At 58.0% G+C, this 18075-nt stretch overlaps 1 protein-coding gene across 1 annotated transcript in view; it reads left to right on the plus strand.

Moving 5' to 3' along the window:
• The window catches only part of RASGRF1 (Ras protein specific guanine nucleotide releasing factor 1), a 63589-nt gene extending 52244 nt beyond the window's left edge, over positions 1 to 11345 (plus strand). Inside the window, exons 21-27 of the mRNA XM_036277945.1 lie at positions 933 to 1036; positions 1156 to 1240; positions 3354 to 3551; positions 4494 to 4573; positions 8630 to 8747; positions 9373 to 9441; positions 11130 to 11345. Of these exons, the coding sequence (XP_036133838.1) occupies positions 933 to 1036; positions 1156 to 1240; positions 3354 to 3551; positions 4494 to 4573; positions 8630 to 8747; positions 9373 to 9441; positions 11130 to 11222 (747 nt within the window). The 3' untranslated portion in view covers positions 11223 to 11345. The remainder of the gene's footprint in view (positions 1 to 932; positions 1037 to 1155; positions 1241 to 3353; positions 3552 to 4493; positions 4574 to 8629; positions 8748 to 9372; positions 9442 to 11129) is intronic.
• Positions 11346 to 18075: the final 6730 nt, after the last annotated feature.

Consider the following 18075-nt stretch of genomic DNA (forward strand, 5'->3'; position numbering starts at 1 on the left):
ACGCCGCATCCCCCACACCGTGTTGCCCACGCCATGTCCCCCACACCATGTCCCCCACACCGTGTCCCCCACACTGCGTCTCTTACACCGTGTCCCCCACACTGTGTCCCCCACACTGCGTCTCTTACACCGTGTCCCCCACACCGTGTCCCCCACACTGCGTCTCTTACACTGTGTCCCCCACGCTGTGTCCCCCACACCACGTCCCCCTACACCGCATCCGCCCACCCATCAGAACTGCAAGGCCATGCTTCTCTCGGACTTGGCCTCGGTGCACACGGGCTCCTCCCAGCCCAGCCCAGACGCCCCCCCCCCCCCAGCTCCCTGCAGCCCCTACTGCGTCCAGCAGGCCTTCCTGCGGCCTCTGTGCCAAGGACACCGGCCTCCCCGCATCCACCTCTCATGAATCCCTGCCCCGGGGCCTCGGTCCCTGGCCAGTGTCTCCTGACAATTTGCCCTGGTCACGGGACTCGGGTGGTGAACACCTTTGAAGGTAGTTTCCCCACGACTGGCCCTGTAACCAGGACAAGCTCAGGGACATCGTCCCAGGAGGCTGTCACATCTGTGAGTCCACGTCTAGTGATTTTAGGAGCCCGCTGTGGGCCCAGACAGAACCTGACGGGAGTGAGGACCATAGCCTGGCTCGGCCCTGTGCTGGTCCTTCCCCTCTGGACGCCCCTGTGGTCTCATCCACGCACCGGGGGTGGTGGCAGCCCCCAGGCGGGTCAGCGATGGTGACACAGGGGCACGGGCACAGGCCTGGGTGCACAGGGCAGACAACGGTCGTTCTGGCTCCCTTCCCCTTGCTCCCATCTGGTCTGCCAGGAGGGCCTCCCCCGCCACCCCCCTCCCCCGAATCCACGGAGACCCCTCGGAGGAGCGCCCAGATGCCAGGAGGTGGCCGCGTGGGGTAACTCCGACTGCTCCCTCAGGCCATGGGCGTGAAGGCCGAGCCCTTTGAAAACCACTCGGCCTTGGAGATCGCAGAGCAGCTGACCCTGCTGGACCACCTGGTCTTCAAGAAGATCCCTTACGAGTGAGTGGGTGTGGGTGCCGGCCCCCCTCCCGGCTGCAGAAAGCCGTTCCCCAAAAACTGACGAAAGCAAAGAAGTCAGGCCACCGAACCACATGCCCGGTGTCCCCTCCTCCCTCCAGGGAGTTCTTTGGGCAGGGCTGGATGAAACTGGAGAAGAACGAGCGGACCCCGTACATCATGAAAACCACCAAGCACTTCAACGACGTGAGTACGGGGCCGCGCCTCTCTCCCGGCGTCTTCTGAGCAGCACCCCCAAGGCGGCCGAGGGCCAGACAACACACCTCCCTCGTCCTCTCCGGCCCCTCCCCCCTGGCCAGGGCCTGGCTGGGGCTTTGTCTCAGGCACTGAGAAGGTGACCCCGGGATGCCTCGTGGGGCCGCAGCTCTGAGCAGCTTCCCGGGGAAGAGATGGGGGACAGCAGTGAGGACCCCATGCAATGCTTCTCATTCCCGACCTCATCTTGTCGTCGGAAACAAGCACATTTGGCTGGAAAATGCCAGACAGCTTTCCTCTGACCCCTGCAGCTGCTGGGGTGTGGGCCGCGAGTCCTGACTCCTGGAGGGGTCCTCTGACTCCCCTTTCTTGCCTTGGCTCATGGGTAGGATGGCCCCACAGGACAAGAGCAACCAAGGCTCCTGAGCTGGTGACACGGAGGCTGGGTTCGAGCCGACGGCTCACCTGCATCCCCGGCCCCTGCAGCCCCCCCTCCTCCTGGACCCCCAGCCCTGGTTTTGTGGGGCCAGCAGCAGGAAGGTGGGCTCGCTGGTGAGGGGGCAAAATGTGGGAGCAGTGGGGAATGGGGGCCAATGGTGCCGAGTCCCCTGAGGCAGGAGGCAGATCGCAGAGGACAGCCATGCTCTCTGCTCCTACACGTATGGTCAGCCCTGCCCCTCGCTCAGTTCCCACCTGGTGTGGAGCACGGAGCTTTACTGTGACTCCTTCAAACCCACCCACCCCGAGGACGGTGCCACGTCAGCAAGGCTCGGAGGGACACATGCCTGAGGTGTCCTCAGTCCTGGCTGGGAGCACAGGGCCCCCCTGCTGCACAGCCCCAGCTGTGAGGAAAAAATCCTCCCGGAAGCTTCTCCCCGTGGGCTGAGCTCCCAACCCCATGACCACGGCCTGCCCGGTGCAGCCCCGTGACAGCCCGAGGGCGCTGCCGTCTCTGGTCCTCTGAGTTTAGTCATCAACACAGAGAAGAGCCTTCGAGGGTCGGGTGGGAGCCCTTGGCCCACCGCACTGACCACCCAGCCAGGGCCACCTCGGGCAAGGAACACCCCCACCTGCACACCCCTCGTCCTGGGAGGGTCCCAGATAAACAAGAGGCATCGGTACCCCGCCTGCAGTGAACACAGTGCAGGAGGGAGAGCAGGAGTCAGGCAGCAAGGCCCCAGGGCGCTCCCTGCCTCCGTCCGCATGTCCCCCGTGTGCCCAGGGCTCCCGTCCGTGAAGACCAGGTGGGAAGTGAGCACTCGGGAGGTTCTACCACGTGCCAGCAGCCTTGCGTTGGCTCCCGGTGGGCTCACTTTGTGGATGAAGAAACCCGGGTTCGAGGAAGCTACATGTCACCCCCAGCATTACACGGCAGCAGTGGCCTTTGGGGCGCTGCCCTCGACACACTGGCACTTGGCCATCTCTGTAAAACACCCTGTTTCTTTTCAGACACAAAATAGGCACCTCCAGACGGGTTAACCGCGGCCTGAAATCGTATCTGTTCGTCTCCCTGACACGGCAATTTCTGCTGTTTCCTGGTCCCATTTGGCTTCAAATTCTCTGTCTTACTGAACGGATTGGCTGGGATCTCCAGTGTCAGGGCCAGAACTGGGGTGAGGCACGCAGGTGCCCAGGGGGACAGAATTTAAGGAGCTACCACCCTGCCAGATGCCTCAAGTCCAGGCCCTAGAGACAGTGAATCTCATTCCTGCTTTGAGAGAACACCGCTAGTATTTCTCCATTCCACATAATGTTTGTCCTGTATTGCTTTCTAAAAATGGCATCTTTACATTTCCATTTGGGAATCTGATCTTTTCCTTCATTATTCAAACCTTCTATAACCTTTGGTAACCGTTTTTGGGTTTTCACACACCATCCTACATACATCCCAGGTAACTTACAGATTCCTGCCTTGTGTTTTCTGATTGGTATTCCTAATTCCCGTGTTTGTACACTGGGTCCTTAACCAGCTACCCTAATGAGCTCTGTTGTCTCTCGGGATTTTCAGACAGGTGATCAGATCATCTGCAAACAATGAGGATTTCTCATCTTTACAGTATGTATCCCTCTTACCTTTTTCTTGTCTTATCACTTGGGCTTAAAGATCAGTAACTTGATCGCTTCAGAAATCCTCCGTAACGAGGACATCAACGCGAGGGTGAGCACCATCGAGAAGTGGGTGGCCGTGGCCGACATCTGCCGTTGCTTGCACAACTACAACGCTGTGCTGGAGATCACCTCGTCCATGAACCGGAGCGCCATCTTCCGGCTAAAAAAGACGTGGCTCAAAGTCTCTAAGCAGGTGTGGGCTGAAAGCTGTCACCATTACCTGCTGGGGCTGGGCTGGGGCTGGGCGTCCAGAGCACTGGACACTGGGCAGCCATAGGTGGACAAAGGACAGGGTGAGGGTTCAACAGAGAACCTCTTCTGCTTTATCACCTGGGACCAGGTACCAGGCCCACAGACATGGCACTGGGATCCATGGGCCTGTAATTTCCACTTGAAGAATTAATTTTCCCGAGTGGGAATTCTAAGGTAGTAATTGTTGGTCCCAACTCTCTTCTTGAGTTGGGATGGGAGTGGTGGATTCATGGGGACCCCAGCCCAACCCTGCCGGTTGCTGAGATGGTGCTCGGGTGCTCAGGGTCACCTGCAAGCCCTTCCCGGGACTCTGACCTCACCAGACCTCTGTCCACCGGAGCATAAGCTGGTCCCTGCCACCCACGGGGGAGTTGGAGATCTTAAATGGGGGCTTGATATTGATTCATTCAGAACATGATTCTGAAAACCTGTAGGAGGGTTCTGCCTGGGGACTAAAGTTCCCACCACTGGGGTCCTGAGGGGGTGGTTCTGAAAGGAGGGCCCAGTGGCGTTTGGGCCGTGTCCTGGGTGCACCTGGTGGGTGCCCAGCCATAGCGGCACGTGTGCAGGAAGCTGGGCAGGTGCCTCCAGGGCTCCGGAAACTCTCCTTGCATCTTTTTTCTTGATTCCCAAGTCTGGGTGGTATCCTGATACAGGAACAGGAAGGTGTGAGAAGAGGGTCAACACCCTTTGGGTGCAGTTCATGAGAAGGATCCTGATTGTGAAACACCCGCCACGCTCTGCTGTGGGCGCCAGCCCCCGGGGGTGACCCAGCGAGCCCCAACACAGCCCCCCCCCTCCATTCCCGTGTCTGTGGAGGACCCTCCGGCTCCAGGCTCCCAGACCCAGGGAGTGCTAGTAAAACGCTTCTAATTCCTTCCAGACGAAAGCTTTGATCGACAGGCTCCAGAAGCTTGTGTCCTCAGAGGGCAGATTTAAGAATCTGCGAGAAGCCCTGAAAAAGTAAGTGTGTGTCATTCCGCCACCGCCGTTCTGTGACGCGCAGACCCGCACTGTGCAGGCATCCCCACCCCATCCGGCTGGAGCAGGAGGTCTGTCTGTCTGTGTGTCCGTCTGTCTACCCACCAGAGGCCCCTGGGGCAGGAGGAACACGGGAGTCCCCACAAACGAAGCAGCCGGGGACTTGACAGAGGTGCCAGATTCCTTGATTCTAAAATGCGCAGTTTTTTGCTTTCACATTTGACTACTCCTGACACGGGGATGTGTCTCAAAGCCTGTCTATTCAACATCACCGTGTTTACCTCTTGTACCTGGGAATCGGGTGTCACCACAGAAGGACCTTCATAGACAGTGCATCTTAGAATCAAAGAAATGCCATCTGAGCGGTGACTGCCCCTCAGTCTGCAGAGAGCACCCCCGCCCCCCGCCCAGCACCTGCAGCCCTGCGGACATCGCCGAGCGGCGGGCTGGTCAGCCATGGCCCCTGGCTGTTTAGACCAGGAAGCCCCTCGTCCGGGGCCATCCTGTGCACCATAGCTCGTTAAAGAGTCTCCCTGGCCTGCGCCCACGAGATGCCAGGGACCCTGCCCTGAGGGACAACACCCACAAGAGTGTGCAGACATTGCTGATGTCCTCCGGGAGGCAAAACTGCCCCCTTGGAGAACCACCACTGTGACAGGTCCCCCTCCTGTTTCTCCAGACGAGGGACCGGGAGCTAGTGTCTGGTCCCGTGACAGCCCAGCCTTGGCCCAGGCTGCCCCTGGCCGCGCTCCGGCTGGCCTGAGGCCGCTCCCGTGAGGGTCCACACTGACAAGAAATGAAGGTCTGCTGTCACTCCTGTTACACCCAGAGGCCTCTACATCATACTCTGTCCACTTGTCACTGACAGTCTCCAGGCCTCCCTCATGGCCCTGAGCCCATGCCCCACACTCCAGGCCTGACCATGGAGAGGCACTGGGAGACGCTGGGTACCGCTCCCCGAGAGCTCAGGACGCCTCTGCTGTCTTCCCAGGGATCGGGGTACCTGCCGATACAGGGCCCCGGAACTCAGCACCCCCGGGGCCTGGGGACCGGACGGTCAGCCCTGGGCCACGCACCGTGGCTCTGACTGTGACGCACCCCCCTTCGCCAGGCTCGTCCCCTCCCGTTCTCCTCCCGCGCACCTGGTCTGCCCCGCCAGCTCCCTGCCCATCGCCTTGACCACCTCCACTTTGTTTGTGTCCTCAGACAGATGTTGCTCCATCTGTGCTGTGCAGCCGTCTCCCCCGCCCGGGCTCCCGGAGCCCCTGTGGACTGTGCTTGTGGGGAGCTGCCCCACTGTGCATTCTCAACTGTCCGTCCGCCCCCGGCCGCCTCCATCTGCTCCTTCACATGGCTTCCTCGTCCGCGCCGCCGCCACCGCCGCCACGGCCTCCGTGGTCCCATTCTGTCTGCGTCCCCATCCTGACTGTCCTCCCTCTCTCAGGTCACCCGTGGGCCCGTGTAAGTGCCCTGCCGTGAGGGCGGAGGGGCCTGCGGGCGCTCTGGGGGCCACGGCCTGTATGCAGACGGGTCCTCACCGCAGGAGACGTGGGCCCGCCGTGCAGAGGTGGGCAAGGCTGGGGCCCCTCGGGGCAAACTCGTCTGCCCCTCCTCCCGAGGCTCTGCAGTGTCCACCTCCCCAGGCCGGGCAGCGGGCACGAGTGGCAGTCTGTGGGACAGACGGGGAGCTGTGAGGGGTGTCCCCACAGGGGTCCTCAGTCCGGTCAGCCTGTCATTAAACTCTTCAGACTTGCGCCAGCACCCAGGCCAGTGAATGACCTCCCGCACCCATGTGACCCTGTGACACTGTCCGCTGTTCAGCCTCCCGGAGATCGGAGCCTTCCCAGAGTACAAGCAACAACATTTGTCTAAGAACCGACTCTGGCCGTAGAGCGCGGTCGCTGGCTCTTCTGGGGGCCGGTTCGGGCTGGCGTGCATCTGGTCCCAACCCAGCACCGGTCTGCACATCCGCACTCGGTTTAGTTTGCGGAGGAGACCCTCCCCCGGGAGGCAGGGCCCCGGCCTGGGCTGCAGCTGCCCGCGGAAAGCCCTCCCCCTTTGTCCTCTCGGTTAGGAGGGAACAGCTGTGGCGGAGAGGCCCGCTGACCACCAGGCCATCCCCACGCACCCCCGGCCACTCTCCTGCTAACAGCTTGGGTGGACAGGCCCTCACCCTGAGGGGGCCAAACGCCCCCAGCAGAGGGCGTGCTGCCTGCAGGAACTCCCCACATGCTTCCCTTTCCACGCAGAAGCTCAGCGGGGCTCAGTCCCCCGCCGTACAGGCCACGAGGGGCTGCCTGCCAGCCATCTCTACCCCCCACCTGCCCGTTTCCACGTGGGCCACTGCCGCGGCAACCCCACACGTTCACCAGCACGGCTCTGGGTCCGGCTGGGCGTGTACGTGAAGGGTGCTGTTGCCGAGGGCCCTCCTGCAAGGCCCTTGCTATGAAGGTGGGACCAGGGACAGGGCTTGGCCCTGGGCTGGCTGTGCCACGTGCAGGGGACAGTTCCACACAACTGGATCGTGAGCCTCAGGACACAGCTCAGGGAAAACCCCAGTGACCAGGGCACCCGCGGGTGTTTCCACTGGTCTGGGTGGTGGGAGACCCTGTAAGGCCTCCGTCACCTCGGTCCCTCCTGGGAGCCCCCGGGGGACGAGTTACCACCCGGTGCAGAGAGAGGAGGGGGAGGGGGCCACCTGCTGCCCCCCTTCAGCTGCAGCTTCCCCGGCAGCCCCTCTGCCTGCACGTGGAGTCAGCCCGAGTCGTGGCTGCAGGGCAGGAAGGACCGAGAGGCCTGCCCGCAGCCGGCCTGACCCCTGCTGTCCTTTATGGTGCAACCCACAGTACAGCAGTCACAGGGGACAGTGTGACCCTGTATGAAAACGCATACGTGCGTGACAGGGACCAAAGTCTCACAAAGCAGCATATACCTTCAGCCCATGCAACGAACTCAGATATTTTCTCTTCTAGGAAAAAAAAAATTTTTTTAATCTGGTCAACATCCATGAAAGGGTCAAGACCTACAGTCTGAAAAGCTCCCCAAACTCTAAGCCCCCCCAACCTGGACGCAACCAACCGCACTTGGGTTTACCTAAGAGTCTCCCTTAAATGAACTCCGTTGTCCCCCAAAATAAACGTAAATAGGAAGGAAAGCTCTATATCACGGCAGAAAATGAGAAAAATCGCACATTTTCCATAAATACAATGTGAACATAAAAAAAATGCAGTGAAAAGGAAATGTTGGTCAATTCCGGCCGGACCCTGACGTTCGCCACATTCCGACCCTCACACCTGCTGTTGTTTAAGGAGGAGAAGGGCCTGGTGCTACAAAGTATCACAGCCAGACCACCAGGGGACCAATGGTACTCAGCAGGGTGTCGGGGCAGCACCTCCAACCAGTTCTCAGGGCACTGAAAACTGTCTTAGCCTCAGTTCTACTGAACGAGGGGCACCTGAGGACCAGAGAGGGACAGAGCTGGCCCAGGGTCACACAGCAAGCAGGTGAGGGCCAGCGGCCAGCTTCCGTGGGTGCTTGGCCATCCTCCCTGCCTCTCGGGCTCGGCGCTGGCAGAATTGCTGAGTGGCCACAGGAGACAAGGGTGAGGTGAGCAGAGAGGAGACGCAGACACTGAGTGAGGAGTCCCCTGGGGGAGCTGGGGGCACCCCTGCAGAGTCAGCCCCCTGCTCGCTCCCACCCAGAGGCGCCGGAACAAGTCTCGATGGCGCAGTAATGGGAGCTCACCACTCAGTTCCATCTCTCAAAATGCCGTCCGCTAGAGTCACCAGTCCAGGAAGGTGACCTCCGAGGGCAGGGGGGCAGGAGGTCCCGGCGGGCAGGAGGCACAGACGCCCCACGGGGCAGAGGGACCTGGCAGGAGTGGGCTGGGGGCTGCAACGCCCTCAGGACACAACTCTGGGGCAGGGTGTGGATGGAGAGTGTCCACGGAGAGACGGAGGAGAGGTGGGCGGGTGCTGTGTGCTCCGGGACGCTTCTGTTTTTAAGTGAAAACCTCTGTTAATGCCGTTTGCTTCCAAGTTGTGACCCCCCCTGTGTCCCTTACCTGGGGATGTACCTCACCGACCTGGCCTTCATTGAAGAGGGGACACCCAACTACACGGAGGACGGCCTGGTCAACTTCTCCAAGATGAGAATGGTATGTTTCCCACCGTAGAGCTGGGGAAGGGGGTGCAAAACCCAGCCCCCAGCCCCAGCCCCAGGCCCCCCAGGTAGGGTCGCCTGTGCACCTGAATCCGGCTTCTCTGACAAGAACTGTGGCTCTGGGAGCACCTGGCCGCCCAGCCAGCCTTCCTGCACTTCGTCTGAAGACAGGTGCCCTGGTACCTCCGCCTCACAGACGAGCACCCCCGGGTGACCCTCAGTAAAGGGCAGAGCCGGGACCAGAGCCCTGTCTGTCTGGTTCCAAGTCCAGGCCTTTGTTCAACTCCATCCACCACCATCCACACAAGCACAGTGTCCCGTGACCGTCACAGTCACTTAGGTTTCAAATGTCCCGAGAAACCTGGGGCCTGGGAGGGGAGGGGAGGACCCCCAGGGCAGCTAGCCACTCCTTCTCCCCCCCCCCCCGCTCCCTTCGGCCAGAGAGCCTCTGCGTGGACGGGGCTCCCACCTGGGGTTCCCCTTCACAGAAGGGGTTCTCTGTCTGCTAGAGGCCTGGGCGCTGCCCGCAGCCTTGGCTGTGGCTGCCCTGCTGTCCTGCAGAGTGGGGGGCACTAAGAGAGGAACCTAGCTTCATCTAGCGCCCCCCTTCCTTCCCACAGATATCCCACATTATCCGAGAGATCCGCCAATTTCAGCAAACCGCCTACAAGATAGAGCACCAAGCCAAGGTACGCTGGCCACTGCCGCTTTTCCCCAGGGGCTCTGTCCCGGCGTCTCCCATCCCCCCTTCCCCTCCACACCCCCCCTCTTCCCCTCCCTGAATTCCCCTGGGCCCCCACCAACACCAGCTCTCCCAGGAAGCCCACCCTACTCCCTGTCCCCCAACTCGCAGTGAGTTTGGCCCCCTGGACGCCAGGCTTGTGTGGACCTGGCCCCTCCTATCTGAGTTAGTCCCACCTGCCTTAGGAGGGCTGATCATGGTGATCCCCAAAGCAAGAGAGCCCGTCTGCATAACACCCTGTGAAAGGAAATACGCTCCCTGATTATGAAGGGCACACAGGTGGGCCAGGGGAAGTCCCACCCACCACGTTCCCCTCCATTTCCTGTGTCTGTGCAAACGCGACCAAACGTCTCCATTTATTTTAATTTGTGGTTGTCGTTAATCCTCACTCAAGGATATTTTTTCCATTGGTTTTCAGAGAGCGTGGGAGGGATGGAGGGAGAGAGAGAGAGAAACATCCATGTGAGAGACACACATTGATTGGTCGCCTCCCACACACGCCCAACGGAGGCCGGGTATCGAACCTGAGACCCTTCTGTGCGTGGGCCAACACTCCCACCACTGAGCCACACCGCTGGGGCTGAAGCGGGGCTCTCGAGGGAAACTGACCTGGAGCGTGCTCACTATAAAGGAAGGGTCGGGGGGTCTGAGTACGTGCTCCGGCCAGGGCTGCTCCCGGGAGGCTCCCGGCAAGGCACGAAACACGAGTCTGTGTCCCGAGGCTGTGAAGCGCCCCATCTTTATCAGGGGCATGGGTTCCTCTGGACGGTGACATCTGAACTCGTCTTCCTGCAGGGGCCAGCATGAGCTACCAGTCAGACCTGTAACCACTGACCTCTGCCTGGTAGCCAGCATCCCAGACCTCTGGCCCACCCTCACACGACAGTCAGCCCAGACGCACACTCCAGAGATCCGCTCTTCCTCGGGCCGATTCCCAAATGCGTAATAAGAAGTATAATGTTCGTCTTCCTCCCGCTCTGGGATTCCGTGGGGAACACTGAACCTCTGGCCCTGGCGGGTTAGGCTCAACAGTAGAGCATCAGCCCACGGACCAAAGAGTCCCAGGTTCGATTCCCAGTCGAGGGCATGTACAAGAATCAACCAATGAATGCATCAGTACAGAAACAGCAGCCCTGGTGGCCAGTTTGGCTCAGCAGTTAGAGCATCGACCTGCGGACTGGGTAGTCCCGGGTTCGATTCCCGCTAAGGGCACGTATCTCGGTTACAGTTCGTCCCCTGCCCCGGGTGAGGTTGTGCAGGTGGCAACCAATCGATGTGTCTCTCTCACATCGATGTTTCTCTTTCTCTCTCTTCCTCCCTCTCTCCCTCCCGCCTATCTGAAGATAAATGCAAAAATATCCTCGGGTGAGGATAAGAAAAAAAAATTTTTTTTAAATAAGTGGAGCAGCCAATCGATGTCTCTCTTTCTCTCTCTCAAATCGATAAACAAAATATGAATTATTATAATGAATAGTAATACTGCTAAGTCAAATAATGTTAACACAAAACACAGCTTAATCCCTTTTTGCTACATGTGCCCCATAGGAGTGCCTGGTTCCCAGGAACACGGGCGTCCGCAGCCACAGTGCCATGACGGTCCCATAACCCGCCCCTCCCTCCTCTTCCGTCTCTCAGGTAGCCCAGTACTTACTGGACCAGTCCTCCGTCATGGACGAAGAGAGCCTCTACGAGTCTTCTCTCCGAATAGAACCCAAACTCCCCACCTGAAGCTGCTCCGTCCAGACGCAGCCGCTCCCAAGGACCCGCTCGTGACACTGTACATATCCGCCGGCTCCTCTGGACTGTCTCCTGCGGTGCGCTGCTCCAAGAACACACACCATTCCTGTTCTTCGGTCCCTGTAGAACCAGACTAGGACGCTGCCCCGCTGCCCCGTGCCCTCCCAGCCCCTCGTCCCTGCCGCCCGTCTCGACCTGCCCAGCCCCTCGCTGCTCTCCGAAGGGAAGCCGCACCATGCATCCCTGGATCTTAGGAAAAGCCTTGCTTCTGTCCTTCCCCAGCCCGGGCCCTGGGCTGAGGGGCCACCAGCATGTCTCATGTAGTCGTTATAAGCGGGTGGGGGGTGGGGGGAGGCGGGAAGGGGTCCATACCCTGAAGTCCAGTCATGGACAGATCCTTCGGCTGATGACGATGCCCGTTTGTCAGCCGGAACCGCAGGTCTCAGAACTCCCTGTCTCCCAGGCACCTGGCGGAAGGGAGTTCTGTCCCGGGAGAACCAGGCCCCGCGCCACCAACACCGCCTCTCCTGGGCCCTGGGAGTCAGGGCAGCTGCCTCCATCAGCCTGGACGGGGCCCCGGAGCCCGCAGAGGCGACCACACTCACAACACAGAGTCGACTTCCGCCGCCCGCCGCCCAACATCCACTGCAAGTCGGGAACACGCGCGCACACACTCTCACACACACACAGGTCACTTTTCCTCTTCCAGCCGCCTGACGCCACCCCCACCCCCCAGCTTACGTTGAGATGCTCGAAGTCTGTATGCCTCGTGAAAATAGTACCACACTGTAGAATTTAGGAAACCAATAACCAAGTGTTTTTATTGCATATACTGTAGTCCTGTCTAAACGCCTTCTAGCAGGAATATAGTACCGTAGTGCTTATTCTGTGAATATTACACCTATTTTTTACTTTGTACAGTACAGATGACGTCCACTCAGACGTGGCAGGCATGCGCCACCGAGACCCACAGACAACTTTTGCTGTAAGCAATACCTAGTGGTATGAGAATTCTATTTCAAGTCCTATGATATTTCAACTTACGGCTTGTTTGGAAAAAAAGAAATTTCCATTTTTTTGTAAAAATATATGTTTCCTGATTACCTCTTGCTAATAAATCTATTCTATCTCAGGGTGAACAGTGAGTTTTGATGGGTTTCATTCATCCCCCAAGGGACGTTTGATGAGCACTTGGTCCTTATCGGGCGCTGGGTCAGGAGCGACAGGGACTCAGTCTTAAGAGACAGACGGTTTCAGTTATCCGTTGTGCCAGGAGAGAATCGCTCCACAATGTGATGACTTAAACTATTTCTGTGGTCTTCCACAGTCCTACGGGTTATGGGCCCTGTGGGCAGCTCTTGGTTGAGATCTCTTGGGAGCAGGTCACACGTCAGCCGGAGCCGGGGTCAGCGGAAGCACAGCTGGATTGGGTGCCCAAGATGGTGCTCTCACCGGCTGGGAGTTTCTGCCGGGTCCGCTGAGCGGGGGCGTGGACCGGAGCATCGACACGTGGCCGCTTCACGTGGCCTGGGCTTCTTGGTGTGGCCGCTGGGTCTGAAGGACAACCCTACCTGAGACTCAGGCAGAGGCTGCCTGGCTTCTGATGACATCACCCCCACAAAATTCATGACAATAACATTCTAAGGTAGTTCATCTTGTTTTTCATCCTCACCCGAGGATATGTTTTTTTCCATTGATTCTGGAGAAAGAGGAAGGGGGAGAGAGAGAGGGAGAGAAACATCGATCAGTGGCCTCGCATACACATCCTCCTGGGGACTGAACCCACAACCCTTTGGTGTACAGGATGACGATTCAACCAGCTGAGCCACCCGGCCAGGGCTCGCCCTGTGCTTAGTTGTGGCCTCTTCCCCAACAGTGGCCTCGCAGAGGCCGCTCCGTAGCGGTGGGGGCAGGAGGGCCAGGTGGTGGTTGTCACGGGGGCATGAAAGTGCCACCCAAGCATGTGTCAAGCCCTGTGGGTGCACACCTTGGTGGCACGACTGTCCCGCCCTGAGTCGCCAACCGCCGAGAGCGCCCTGGCTGCAGAGTGGAAGCCCCTGGAACAAAGCACCCTCCGTTCTAGCTCCAGCCCACACCACCCTCCAGGCTCCAAAACCTCAGTGCCAACAACCCACAAGCCGCCTCCGTGGGGATGCCCGACTGCCGCCCAAACTCAGCTGCACCACCCCGACCTCACTGACGTCCAGCCGCACCCGCACTGCCGGCACCCAACCCAGTTTCGAAAGCCAGGCACCCAGAGTCACCTTGACTCCCACCTCCGAAGATGTAATGACTCCATTCCGACCCTCCGCTACTGCACGCACACACCCTGGAAGTTCCTTTTTTGTAAACACAAGGGTTTTGACAAACCCAGAGAAGACTATAAAGATCAGGGGTTAATGATGGCCTTGGGAAACTAGAGGAACCATGAGAAAAAAGAGATGAACGGTTGCCTGACCTCTAACAGCTGTCTCAGCCCCCCCTCTATCACTTCCCCTCCTTAATGGTGCCAAAAAGCGGCACCAAGAGAATGTAGTTTTTTTCCTGTAGTTTTTGCCTTTAAAAATGGACAACAAAGAAGGCTCAGGGCTGTCGATTTGGGAGAGTCCCCCTTCAGCCCGCCAGTGTAATAAAGTGTTCCTTTACAATTCGGCCGTGTGTCTCTGGTTACCTCACTGACACCTTACAACAGTCACCAGGTGCAGTCGGTGTCATCCTCCTAATTATCCTGGCAGTCAGGTGACTTCTTACCACCTCAGCCACAGCCCTGCACCAGCAGTTCTCAAACTTTTTGGCCAACCAAAAAGGACCCCTCTACACTCTTAAAAGTTATTGAGAGCCCCGGCTGGTGCGGCTCAGCAGTTAGAGCGTCAGCCCAGGGACCAAAGGGTTGCGGGTTCGATTCCCAGTCAAGAGCATGCACCTGGGTTGCATGTTTGATCCCCAGCCCTGGTTGGGGTGCATGCAGGAGGTAACCAATTGGTGTGACTCTCGCACATCAGTGTTTCTCTCTCTCTCTCTCTCCCCCTCCATCAATGGAAAAATATCCTCAGGTGAGGACTAACCAAAAAGAAAAGGGTCACACATACAATTACCACATAACCCAGCAACTCCACTGCTAGGTATAGACCCGAGAGCACTCAGAACTCGTGTGCACACAGGAACTTGTACATGGATGTCCACAGCAGCACTCTTCACAGTCACCAAAGGCTGACAACACCCCAAATGTCTCTCCACAGATGAATGGGTGAACAAAATGCGGGGTGTACGTTTGCAACGGAATATTATTCAGCTTAGAAAGGAATAAAATCCTGTCCCAAGCCGCGTCATTTCATGAACCTTGAAAATACTACGCCAAGTGAAAGCAGCCAGACACTAAAGGTCACAAAGTATACATGATCCTTTTAGATGAAAAGTCCAAAAAAAAGCCCACAAAAGCAGATTAGTGGGTTGGTGGTTACTTAATGGGTGTGGGGTGCTCTTCGCAGAAATACATTTTGAAACTGAAGAGAGGGGGTGGTTGCCCAACACTGTGAATGCCCTCGGTGCCCCAGACTACACACTTCAAAGTGGTTAACTGTGCGTTACGTGAATGGACCCTCAAGAAAAAAAACAAGGCGAGAACTGACCGTGACCAGGCGCCGCAGCGACCGGGGATGAGTGAGAGCGGGTGGTGGGAGGACTCGGAAGAGCATGCTCAGGTGGCTGACTACAGGTTACACAGACTTCATGCCAGTTAACACACAGTTAGAAAAGGGGGTGCTGGTCAGGGAGCGCTTTCAGGGGGATCTCCTCTCACGGGGTCTTGGGGAACAGAAAGAGCCAGGGTTTCCGGCTCAGCGGAAGGGAGGGGTGCCCCAGAGGAAGAGTCTGAGTGCCAGCCTCACCCCAGGATCAGGTGAGGAGACCAGGGAGCAGGGGCCTGGAAGGTGGCGCGTGGGAGGGGCTGGCCGAGGAGTCACCCACAGGTGCCACAACAGGGCCTGATGGTGAAATCGTTCCGGCTCCTTCTCGCCCAGCCTGATTCTGCCTTCCTCCCGCCAGGCCTTTATCTGCTCTTATCACGGCACGTGCATTGATGCATGTTGACCGGGCAATTAGTACCCACACTCAGACCAAGTGACTCATGACCCAGAAACACTCCAGGCCCAGTTCTCACTGCCAGGAAGGGAAGCCGGGAATGTTCTGCTCCCTTGGGGCAGGGTCCCGGCTCACCCTCTCCAGGCGCGGCCTCTCCTGGTGCGAGGACCTCCCTGTGGCCCCAGCGGCTGCTGTCCCTTCATTGCCTCTGAGCCCCTGCCCACCCACAAACCACGTATGCCACCCTGTCCTCTCCGGAGTCCTCTCCTGGCACCCACAGGCCTCATCAGCAGGTAAGCACAGCACCCCCACACTGTCCTGTCCCGGAGCCAAAGCCCCCCAAACAGCACCTTCCATGGCGTGACTCTCACCACCACACTCGGAATAACTAACAACGCTGTGGCGGCCACTCACGAGGTCACGATGGGCCGAGCCCTGAGCACCCGCCAGCATCCCGCCCCCTCCCTACTGAGGAGGACCTGACCCCGGAAACTTGATTTTCAAGACATTCAGCCACCAGTATGGCACAGGCGCTGGCCACTAACGGCCAAACGGGTAGAAACAGGCTGAAAATAACCGGCTCTGCCGCATACCCTCCTACACAGTAAAGGATGACGTGACAGCGTGTGGTGCGGGGTCAATTCAGAAGTTCAGGAAGAGGACGTGTTTGTGGTGGGGAGAGGACAAGGCAGGAGGAAGGGATGGAGGTGGAACTATGTGCAGGGCAGGCTCACCTGTGGGCTGATGAACAGCCCGGTGGTGGCAGGCGTTACAAACGGCTTAGGGACATGTTCTAGCAGGTCTGCAGGGATATATGTATACACCTCCTGCATTCACTACCTTTCTCAGTCTACAAACTCTCTAGTCAATCATCTCTACATCCACCACCTATCCATCCACCCATCCATCCATGCATCCATCATCCATCCATCCTCTGTCCATGCATCCATCCTTCCCACCATCTCTCCATCCATTGATCTACCCATTCATCCATCCATCCATCCATCCATCCACCCACCCACCTGTCCATGCATCTATCCATCATCCATCCATCCATCCATCCGTCCGTCCATGCATTCATCCTACCATCCATCTACCCATCCAATCATCCATTTATTCATTCAGCCATAAATCCACTTTCTCATATACCTATCTATTGCTCCTATCCATTCACCCAAACATGCCTCCTTACAGACAATCATCAAGCAGCCATTTAACCAATCCTCTGCTCACCTACTATGCAAAATCAGCCTGCGGGTGCGGACAAAGCCCCATCACTAACCAGCGGGCCTTCTTAACTTCCCCAAGTCTCAGTGTCTTCATCTGAAAAAGGGGTGTGTGTATGCTCAAAGAACCTTTGCAGGGTTGTTGTGAACACCGGGTAACAAAGTTCTTGTAAACAGCAGCTGTTACATCATATTGTTTTTGCAATTATTATTATTACAAGATGCTAGCAGAGGAGTGCAGAAATGAATCTGTGAGGGGCTCAGCTTGTCTGCTTAGAGGTGGACTCTGACAGGTGATACGGAAAACCTTTAGGTGTTGGTCGGGGTGGGAATAAAGTCTGGGAAGGGGGTAAAGCAGCAGATTTAGCCTAAAGGAAATGGATCAGGTGGAAGTGAGACAGGCAATAGTCAGCAGAACAGTAAGCCAGACATGCTGCTGCAGTCATGGAAGCCAGCACTGTGGTTGGCTGCCCCGGGGACCTGGAGGTTGGGAAGGTGGGCGGGCCTTGGGCTCACCTTCATTCACCTGCTGTGCTAGGACAGATGCCTGCTTTTTATTTTGTTAGAGAGAGAGAAGAAGGGGGAGAGAGAGAGAGAGAAACATCAATGTGGGAGAGAAACATCGATCGGCTGCCTCCTGCACGCCCCCTGCTGGGGATCAAGCCTGCAACCTGGGCATGTGCCCTGACCAGGAATAGAACTGGGGCCTCTCAGTCCGTGGCATGACGCTGAATCCACTGAGCCACACCGGCCGGGCAGATGCCTACTTTTGTGGAGAGTTCTGGATTCTGCTGGCTAGGGGTTCAAACCCCGTAGGCAAATCATGTAAGTGCCTCAGTCACTTCATCTATGTAATGAGGATAAAAAGTGAGAATTAAAAGACTTCACTCACCTGGAGCACTGGGGGTTGCGTCTCCTGAGCAGGAGGGTCCGACCTGCGCTCCTTTCTCAGCCCCCTCGACTCCAGAAGTACAGAACCAGCCCGGCTTCCACAGGCACCTGAGCCTGAGACCACGCTCAGCCCTGAGACACCCCCAGCCTGCGTCACCACAGGCCTCCGTCAACCTGGGCACTTCAGCGGATACACTGGTTTCCTACGGCTGCAAAACAAATCACTACAAAGTTAGAGACTTAAAACAACACGGATTTCTCATCCTACGGTTCCGGAGGTCTGACGTCCACAGGGATGCGGCTGCTTCCTCTGCTCCAGGTCTGGCCCGGCCAAAAGCACAGGGTCAGCCAGGCTGCCTTCCTTTCTGGAGGCTGCGGGACGGATCTGCTTCCGCGCTTGCTCCGGTGGTCGGCAGAATTTGGTTGCACGCAGCTGGCTGCCGGCTGGGGTCCTGCTCAGCCTGGAGACCACCACATCCCATGGCTCATGGCCCCTTCAGAGTCAGCACTGGTGGGGAGAACCTTTCTCACGGTTCAAAGCTCCCCGCCTCCCTTCTGCCCCATCTGACTCTCTGCCTTCCTCTTCTCCCTGAAGGGCCCTCAGACGATCCAGGTAATTCTGTAAGATCAGCTGATTTGAGGCTTTC

Source organism: Molossus molossus, unplaced genomic scaffold (genome assembly GCF_014108415.1).
Source record: "Molossus molossus isolate mMolMol1 unplaced genomic scaffold, mMolMol1.p scaffold_m16_p_24, whole genome shotgun sequence".
Classification (NCBI taxonomy): domain Eukaryota; kingdom Metazoa; phylum Chordata; class Mammalia; order Chiroptera; family Molossidae; genus Molossus; species Molossus molossus.